The 10700-nt window shown below is 41.4% G+C and overlaps 1 protein-coding gene across 3 annotated transcripts in view; it reads right to left on the reverse strand.

The window, feature by feature from the left end:
• Positions 1-10700, reverse strand: part of LOC147016046 (cingulin-like protein 1) — an 89461-nt gene that overhangs the window by 8619 nt on the left and 70142 nt on the right. For all 3 annotated transcript variants that reach the window (XM_085848723.1, XM_085848724.1, XM_085848725.1), the window contains exons 16-17: positions 9121-9245; positions 7258-7366 (exon numbers count right to left, since the gene is read on the reverse strand). In XM_085848723.1, coding sequence (XP_085704849.1) covers positions 7258-7366; positions 9121-9245 — 234 coding nt within the window. The remainder of the gene's footprint in view (positions 1-7257; positions 7367-9120; positions 9246-10700) is intronic.

Here is a 10700-nt window from a genome sequence, read left to right on the forward strand (position 1 = left end):
TTGTTTATAAAGAGGGAAACAAATTTGAGTGAGATATCATTCGTTATAGCAAATGCTTTATCTTTGACTCAGGATACTAAGATATTCAAGAACATAAACATTGTAAGGTGTATGTCATCCTTTCAGGTGATCATGTACCATGATGGGAGTATTTTCCCCAAGACTAAAGAGTGGTGATTGACCAAATTAGAATACAGACCAAGATGGCAGGCTCATGCACTTTACAAACAATTAAAATAATTCTCAAAAAATGAAAGTTGGGATAAAATACAAGCCAATTCACAAAATTGTAAAACATGGAGTATAATGGGGCACAACTATTATGTAGCCCGACGAGAGATCATATGCAACACAAATGCACCGAGTGATTAAAAATAAATAACAAACCAGTCACAATACCTCCCCACTGTGGCTACAGATCTATTTGAAGAGAGTCCTGTTGAGAGTGTGCAAAAAGCAAAGAAAGAAAGGAACTGCAAGGGAGCAATGATGAGGAGTTAATTGGAGGGAATATAATGGCGCTCTCGCGGAAAATGCTCTCTGAGATGCTGAGGACTGGCAAGCTTTTGCACGATGTGGAACGCTTCCACTCTGGGCCAATGACTTGTGCTCTCGGGCTATTTTTCAACTCCAGTAGTGCTGCTCACTGTTAGTCACCCATCGATTCAAATCCACTCATTTGCACACTCCTTTCCAGTCTCTGGTTTCCCAATCGAGGGATTCATTCACAAACGGATCATAACATTCTCTGAGGAATCCGTTCAGGCACCCATCTTTATCCCCCCTTCAAGGGGGGGCAAGCCAAATCCTGCCCCACAGCTTCATTGGTAACTCAGGAAGCCGCAGGGTGGGCCGCGTCCACACATCATCAGCCTCTTTGTGACACGTCACATACCGGTCCTCCAGGGTGATGATGCAGCATCCAGTGCCGTGAATGTGTAGGAAGCAAAAAAATAAAAATAAAAAAGATAAAAAAAAGTTTTTACAGTTACAAAGGAGGTGAGATGAAGGGAAAACTGGATAAATCGGACACGTGGCCAGTTACTCTATATCCATTACATTTGGCCTATGTACAGTATGCTTATTCACAAACAGTATGTACATTGTGACAGTAATTATCCAGACTTGTTGGTGTAATAGTTAGAACATCCGCTTCGAGTCTGAGAGGTCGACAGTTCAAAGCCCAGCTGAGTCATAACAGACTATTAAAATGTTACGTACTGCTTCCTTGCTTGACATTCAGCATTTAAAAGGATAAAGCACAAACAATCCTATAGGTTGGCATCCATGGGGAGGAGGAAATTCCTCCTTATGAAATGCCCCACTGAGTACAGTGAGAAAGGCGGTGCTATTGTTGTGACGTCACTGGTATCCAGAGACCTCTGGACAGTGACGGCACTTTCCCCATGCTCAGTGGCTGTGTTTGCCCAGTCTAACAGTTCCGTGTTGCATTTTGTGTATTCATCTGTATGCCCAAGTGTGAAATGTGGATGTGGCAGCCCCACTACGAGCCTCAGATTGTGTTAAAAAAAAAAAATCTAGAACGGCAGATGGTTGAGCGCGTAACTCTGCCAAAGTGAGCAGTTTACGTTTCATAGCCCACTGATGGGCCCGATCTGCATCCATACCTTAACCAAAATCCAATTGTCTTGTTCTTATAACCTACCCAACTCATCCAACAACTTTCGGCTGAATCTGTCCATAACTGAGAGATGAGGCCAAAAACTATATTATATATATATATATATATATATATATATATATATATATATATATATATATATATATATATATATATATATATATATATATATATATATATATATATACATACAACACAATATCTCAAATAATGGTGAAGAATCGCTTGAAAAAACAATTCTCGTATCTGGATCGAGATCTTCACCAAAATTGAAACAATTGGTCCTTGCTACACACACAACCTGTCCACCAAGTTTTATCTGAATCCGTACACAACTTTTTGAGATATCGAGTTTATATCGTTTTTGGCCGAATCTCTCAATGGTGAAGAATCACTTTAAAAATTCTAGTAGCCGGATCCGGATCTCACCAAAATCTAATCAGTTCGTCCTTGTCACACACACAACCTGTCCACTTAATTTAATCCGAATCCATCCACAACTTTTTGATATATCCTGCACACAAACAGACAAACAAACAGAGAGAAGAAAGGGTGACAACATAACCACTTTCACCTTCGGTGGCGGAGGTAAAAAACACACACACACACACACACACACACACACACACACACACACACACACACACACACACACACACACACACACACACACACACACACTTTTCATTTCTTCAATTCTGATGCCCCATCAAGCAGTTTTGTTTCACTAACTCCCAAATAATGTCAATCCTGTTTCATTGTGCTTGTGTCCATCTCTTTACACGTGTAAAGCTTTACACGCACACACACGCACACACACGCACACACACGCACACACACGCACACACACGCACACACACGCACACACACGCACACACACGCACACACACACACACACACACACCATTTACCACTCTTCCATGCAGACTTCATTATGTTATGTAATATATAATGCATTATACTGCTTCTTGATATTCAATGTTAACAAGAGCAAAGTCGATGGCACGCCATTGAAAATCCCCATGCTACCCACCGAAAGCAACGTAGAAAGGGGGCCTAAAGTTCCACCAGGATTGATCAAATTTTGAGTTAAATTTTCTCTCATTTTGACCCCCATGACCCTCAGTACCCACCTCCTGGGGTATAAACCGCAGGTCAAAATCCAAATAATTCTTACATCTATCTATAATTCCAGCAACGTGTGTGTGTGTGTGTGTGTGTGTGTGTGTGTGTGTGTGTGTGTGTGTGTGTGTGTGTGTGTGTGTGTGTGTGTGTGTGTGTGTGTCTGTGACCGCTGTTTCTCGACAACCACTGGTCCGATCTAATTGAAACTTGCCAGGTATATTGCTGGGGACCTGAGGATGTGCCTTTTCAAGGTTTGATATTAATCGGACAAGTGGTTCCCAAATTATGGCCATTTATTTACCAACCAATGACAAGACACGTTGTTGCGTGGGCGTGGCCGATGGGGAAGGGAAGCTCAGCCACGTTCCCCATTACGGGTTACAACGTACGGGCTTCCGGAGAGTGATGACCGTGTATTCTAATAATTTCTCGATTTCTTATGCGCATTTATAACTTGGGGCATTGTGTTTATCTATAATCGTTTTCATATTAGACGGTGTATAAATTTCGGTAACAGAGTGAGCTGGTGTGCTCCGAACCAGGAAGTAAATTTTCTTTTCTCTTTTCTTCTCTTTTTCCTTGCGATGACATTGTGAAAAGGCAAAATACGTTGGCACTAATTGAATATTTGGGCATTAAAACTAAATTGCGAATAATCGTAACCGCGAATAATATGCGAACTTCCGGGCCACGCACGTACGGGCATGTGAGAGTGAAGAAACTGCCTGTGTGTTTGTTGTTTCTTGTTCGCGGTTTGAATATTTTTTTTCTTTTTTTACTTTACGGGCACGTACTAGTATTTCATGAATCCCACAGTTTTTTTTTGATAAATAGTCGAGGCTTGTGGAAGAGCGAGTCATCGTACTGAATGAATGGATCATCGTACTCTTCCAGTGAATGGATCAGGACACAACAGGACAAAAGGAACAGCAGATAGAGGGAAGAAACACAAACAGCAGGTGGAGGGAAGAAACACCAACAGCAGATAGAGGGAAGAAACACCAACAGCAGATAGAGGGAAGAAACACCAACAGCAGATTGAGGGAAGAAACACCAACAGCAGATTGAGGGAAGAAACACCAACAGCAGATTGAGGGAAGAAACACCAACAGCAGATTGAGGGAAGAAACACCAACAGCAGATTGAGGGAAGAAACACCAACAGCAGAGTCGAAAACCAAGACAGAGGTAGGCAGACAAACAATCGGCGTTGGGAGGGAATTGGGGGCAGCAGAGAATGCATGGAGTAAACAAGATGAATACAGAAGGGAAAACTGGAAATTTTGGAGGAGGAGGGATTGGGATGGGGTGGGGGGGGGGACGAGGGAAGAAAAGATTATGTTTTTGGATTGAGGGACAATCTGAGAAGGTTGTGAACAGCTGTCTTGAAGATCTGGAGGGAAGAATGAGATGGAAGAGGATGTGGAAGTTGGTTCCACAGGTGGGAAAATAAAGAGGAACAAATGAGGAACATTCCGTTCTGCATCCTGTCTTGGTCACATGTTATTGTTTGACTGTTACCCATCAACATATTATTTTGAGACATGTGATGGATGATGTGAAATGAAATGACAAGCCCATTCAGGGTTGCATGTGACCAAGATGGGATGCAGATTGGAATATATTTCTTACCTTTTAATTTGATGTATGAAATGTTTGACTTCTCAAGCCAGTTTTCACTCCCAGCCAGCTTGGGAAAGGAACAAATGAGTGGAGGTGAGCAGTGATCCTGGATTTAGGTAGTTTCACCAGAAAGGAGTTGTTGGTGAACCGTTTAAGCCCTGCAGAAACCTGCCTGGGCGAAGGGGGGTGGAGGGGTGGGGGGAATACGGAAAGAGCAGAGGGTGCAAGACCGGAAAGGAGGTGGAAGACGACAGAGATCACTGACCTGTTTGTGATGGCGAAGTGATAAGCCCATAAACTCAGCTTCATCATGGGATATTCAATGATCTTAAAGGCCTTGTTTTCCACAGCATCAAGCTGAGCAAGATGTGAGGCAGGGGAGCCAGCCCAGAGGGGAGACCAGACCAGGCTTTGGAGGGCAACTTTGCAATGTGGCTTGCCCAAGAAAGATCATGGCTGATAGTGAGACCCAGGAGTTTGAAGAAAGTAGAAAGAAGGGTTTGCCAGACATTCCTTTCAGAGAGAGATAGTGAGTGTGAGATTTGTCGGGATTGAAAGACGTATTTCAAGTGTTTCACAAACTTGATTTTTGAAGGTCTGAAGTGAGGGAGGAGGGTGCAGCCTGCCTGTCTGAAGGATGAGGAATGTCACAGTAGAGGGTGGAGTCATCAACAAATATATAAAGAAGATTTTCCAGAGAGTCAGCAAGATCATGATGAAGATTAGGAATAGTTCTGGGCCCAGAACACTGCCTTGGGACACTCCAGCCTCAACAGGGAGAGAGAGAGGAGTTGAAAGGACTCCGTTGAGTGCCACACATTGCCTATTAGAGTAGAGGACGTCAGTAAGCCATGTGTGGAGTTGGCCTTGGATGGCATAGGCAGACAGTTTGGAGAGTGAGGCAGGATGCCAGGCTGTATCAAAAGCATGAGATATGTCCAGAGAGATGGCCATGAACTCATGTATGACATTGAGGGCCCTCATGCATTGTTGAGTGAGTTGAAGCAGCATGGTCAAGGTGGAGTTACCTGGTCTGAAACCAAATTGATGATCTGAGATGAGGTTGTTGGGGAAAAGGAAAGATTTAATGTCGACTGTAATGATGGATTCCATGACCTTGATGATGACTGGAAGGAAGCCGATAGGTCTGTCGTTAAGGTCAGCTTTGCGCCTTTTCTATGTAGTGCAGTGATGTTGGCAGATTTCAAGCAGATGGAAGATGTCCCAGCGCAAATGACAGGGTGAAAAGGGCAGACAGAGAATGTGCAAGACCAGCAGAGCAGGTTTTTCAGACACGTGAGCCGATGCCGTCCGGTCCAGTCGCAGAGTCCGAATCTAGAGTTAAAAGAACCTTCTCAGGTGCTAAAGACTCCATGGGACTGACTCAATTTGTGAACTTTCCAACCCGGATTTCTCCCAATGGAAAATTCTCCCTTCTGGATTTGGCGAGACTAACTTTCCCACAAATGTTGCCTGCTCTTCCTTTGCTCCAATTGGTTCATCCGATCCATATGCTTGTGAAAGTCAACATCTCTCTGGCTGTTCTTAGAGATGCTTCAACGCCGGCGAGTTTGGCATTTCACTCAAGCAGATTGGCAGGGACTGCGTGTTTAAAATGTTTACAAATGTGCCTGTAATTGCAATTTTTGGTGTTTGACCTTTTGACCTTCTCTTGCAATGATACTGCTCTTGCATCTCCTTGTTATGTGGTGATCATAACTACCAAGTTAAGTGAATTTGTGACAAACAATTTAGTTGAAGATAGCATGACGGACAAGCAGACATACAGACTACAATATCCCTCCTTTTATTTATTTTTTTTTTTCAAAAAGCGTGGGGATAACAATATACGATCTCCGATCAACCAACCTTGTGGATATCTTTACATTATCACACCCAATTTGGCTTTTATCATTCTCGATCAGCCAAATCATCCCCTCCCCAGCAGAAATAAACAACTGTTTGATGTAATTCCAAGCAAGGCTCAATTAAAAAGTAAACCTATAATTAATTAATTTCATCCATATGCAGGAAAATAAAGTTGGTGTGCCATTTGGGTCAAATATTCATTAGATATGCCCAGGAAGCAAACAGTGGGTGGGAAATGCATTCAATTAAAAATGAGAAAGGGAGAAGGTGAAAAATAAAAGTAAGTGCAAGCAGGTTTGGTGAAAAGGGAGAATGTAGTTGACAGAAGATGAAAGGATGGGAAGGAGCATCGATGGGCATGTACATAGTGGACGGTTTAAAATGAGCAGATAATGTACCATGTTCTATACAGAGCGTCGGTTCGGACAAAGCAGTTTCTTGGCGAGGAGAGTTACAATCCTGAATGGGTTGTGACTCCGCCAAAGGAAATCAGCGCAAGAATTTGCAATTTGTTCAGTGCCGGTGATAGCTCGCCTAATTTTCGAAGAGGACATCGTGGGATCGTTCACATCCACCAACTAATGTCAGCAGATGGGACACCCGGCTTAAACGTCCATCCAAGGGACGGCACCCACATTAATTAATGACCATGCATGTAGAACACCGGGATGCCGGTGTATAGCTGGGTCAGTATTTGAACCTTGGCTAGACAGCTCAGAGGTGAGTGTGTCAAAATGATATAGAGAGATAGATGGAATATGCTTGATCAATAATAGTATACAAACGCCTTTAGAGTACAAAGGTGTTCTGCATGTTCAATCATATCCACGATGCCCAATATGAACCCGACCACAAAAATAATTCCCTCCATATAATGAGCCGTTCACCATCTTGAAACCACAACTACTATCCACAGCATAAATACTTCCACTGGAGTCCTGTCTATCTGGCAATGAACCTGGTAACTTTGACCGGAAGAGCTGCAGTGACAGTGCTTACCTCTTCTTTCTGCTTTTCTGCCAGCTCACGTTCCTCATCAATCTGCATCACAAGCTCCTTCACCTTCTTGTCCAGCCTGCGGTTCGTTGCTTGCAGGTTTGCTCGCTCACTGCGCAAGGAAACATGGACCACACTTTCACTGTCATTATACAGTACAGTTTTGCTCTCTTTTTTTTGGCAAAATAAACAGATATTCTGCAGGTTTTAAATTATGGTTACACACATTTTTTATTTTAAAAAAGTAGGTGTGCTTAAACATAAAGGGCAGTTTTCGCAGCTATATTGCAAAAACGTTTTACAAGAGAAACTGAAACTTGAAATGATGTGTGTGTATATATATATATATGTATGAAGAAGAAGGGATAAAAACAGCTGCAACTATTTGGTAGAAATCACTGTTGTGAAGTCGATGGCACGCCATTGCAAATTCCCATGCTTCCCACCTAAAGAAAAGTTGAAAGATAACACAAAGTTCCACCAGGAATGACCCAATACCAAATATTGGTATTTTTTTATTTATCCTCCCCCATGGTCCTAAGTCCCCACCCACCACCTGGGGCATGAACCAGGGATCAAATCCAAAAAAACTAGCCCCAATGTTGATTGCACATACAAAGTTTCATTTTAAAAAATGTTTTAAAATGTGCCTGTAATTGCATTTTTTGGTATTTAATGTGTTGACCAGGCCACAGAAGGTGGGGCCAAAAATTATACAGCTCTCACACCCCCTTTCCATGTGGTGATAGTTGCAATCAAGTTTGGTGATTTTCTGCAGAACCGTTTAGGAGATAGCATGACGGACATACAAACAAACAAAGAAAGGTGTCGTGCAAAGCACGATACTTGCGATATCCATGAAACAAATTTGACCTTCAAAATAATTGTTGGTTTAATTCAATGACCAAAAATGCAACTCCTCTTCAAATTTAAAGTCAATAGGATGAAAATTGACAATTTTAGAAATTTGGCCTATGTTGACTTTTGGCCCATGCTGACCTTAAAAAAAATAATTGGTGGTTGGATTCAGTGACCTGAAATAGAAATAATCCTCAAATTTCAAGTCAATGGGATGAAAATTTAGGATTTTAGAAATCTCACCTAAGTCGCTGACCTTTGGTCTGTTGACCTCAAAAGTAATTTGTGGTTGAATTCAACAAACAAATGTGCAACTCCTCTTGAAATTGCAAGTCAATCAGATGAAAATTGACAATTTTAGAAATTCGGCCTATGTTGACATCAAAAATATTTGGTGGTTGAATTTGGTGACCTGATATGCAAATCCTGTTCAAATATCTAGTCAATCGGATGAAAATTGAGGATTTTAGAAACACGACAAAGTTCTTGACCTTTGGCCTATGTTGACTTTTTGACCTCAAAAACAATAGGCTTCTTGCTGATGACAAATTCTACCAGGAGGTGAAGTTTCGTGAAGATCGGTGTAAAATTGTGACCTGCAGGCGAATGACATACAAACAAACAAAGACAGCAGACAGACAGAATAACGCACAAGACCAACCAATATACTTGAAAAATCTTCGATTTTCGTGAGCAACAAAAACAGCCGGAGCCGATTACAATATTCCCCCAATTTTTTTTTTAAAAAGCGTGATGATAAAAATCATATGGAGAAAGACCTGTCCGCATGAATGGAGAATGCTTAAATCATACCACCCCCCCAACCACCCTCTGTCACAACCACACCTACCCCACCCCACCACCAAAACCCAGCAGTTCCACAACTTACATTCACCCCCACATGTGAAGTATCCATTTTTTGTGGCCCACCATTTATTTGCAGCATGCATATATGCTCTGCCAGTCAAGCCTTCCATGCATAGGCATAACTTGAATTAGCGTACATACCCATCCTCAGCTTGCAACCGGAGCTCCAGTTCAGAGGCTCGTGCTTCCAGCTGGGCGATAACACCCTCACGGGTAAGTCTGTGCGAGTCCTCGAGCTCCAACACACGTGCACGCATCTCCTTCATCTGCACAGGCATCGATGGAAGGAAGAAAACAAATCATGATGCACAAAGACAACCATGGCTGATGCACATTGATCAAGGCTCAAATGAAACTAGATAATTCATAGAACAAATTACCCCATGCAGTGTTCAAATATGTACTTCAATTTAAATACAATAATGATTTTTAGATCCTCGTGGAGGATCAAGTCTTACTCACGTTGTTGTTTATATTCTTCATGTGGACTTTTTTGTTTCACAGCCTACAGTTTTCATCGAAACTTCCTGAAACTTGGCATGTATATGTAAAAATACCCTGCGCAGACAGTAACCATCTCGGATTTTGAAAATTCCTCCTAGAAAAAAAGTTATGACGTCAAAATATCTCTGCTAATGAAAATCGGCTGAAAAATTATCTCTGAAACTAGGCAAGCTTTTTGAATTCTGTTTGCGGGAATCGAACAGGGCATTAGCAGAGATGAATTACCGCACATATGATACATCACTATGACGTCATATCAATTTTTATGACGTCATTCCTTTTTTTTTGCTTTTTGTTTCACAACCCAGAGTTTTCATCGGATCTTCGTGAAACTTGCCATGTATATGCAGAAAGCCCACGCGCAGGGAGTAACCATCTCCGATTTTGGAAATTCTTCCGAGAAAAAAAGTTGGCGTCATAATATCGCCGCTAATGGAAATCGCCGATACCATTATCTCCGAAACTAGGCAAGCTGTTTGAATTTTGTTTGCGGGAATCAAGCCGGGCATTAGCACGGATAATTTATCGCAAACCTGATACATTACAATGACGTCATATTCGTTTTTATGACGTCATCATTAGGAGGACGAGGATCTTAGCTCATTTGAGCTTAAGATTTTTTTAAAAAACCAAAAATCCTGAAGTTTAGCACTATTGAAGCAGATATACATATACATATATATTCATAGATGTATTAAATAAAAGTTATTTCGATTAAAAAATAAATAGATATTTCAATAAATAAACAAATATTATTTATAAAATGCATTATAAATTAGCATTAAAATAATTTCTTTGTGGTTGCTCGGACACGCAGTGCAGCATGTTAAAATTGGTTATTGATGACTATTTGAGTCCATGGTTAGATGGACGTGCTGTGTTATGGAGATGTCAACAAGGTAAAGTGTTTATCGCTTAATATATTATCATTTCAAGTGGTGTATGATTAACATTATTCAAATGTAGTAATACTTTCAATATAAGTAAAAATTAAATAAGTTTGAATAAGGATAGTCCATTGCTGTGTTGACTGACTATCTGGACACAACTTTGAAGTTGTGGATCCATTGATGTTGAGTAATCTACTGATGAGGACCTATGACCGGGGTTGTGGATCTGCCGTTTGGAGAGGTTCTGGGATGAAAGGATCAAAAACTCGATGAAAAACGGTTATCAGCTGATGATCTGGGCAGTTGAGAAATCAGTCAATTGCTTAC

This window comes from Eptatretus burgeri, chromosome 12, assembly GCF_056783735.1.
Source record: "Eptatretus burgeri isolate ZD-2024b chromosome 12, Ebu_testis_v1, whole genome shotgun sequence".
Lineage (NCBI taxonomy): Eukaryota > Metazoa > Chordata > Myxini > Myxiniformes > Myxinidae > Eptatretus > Eptatretus burgeri.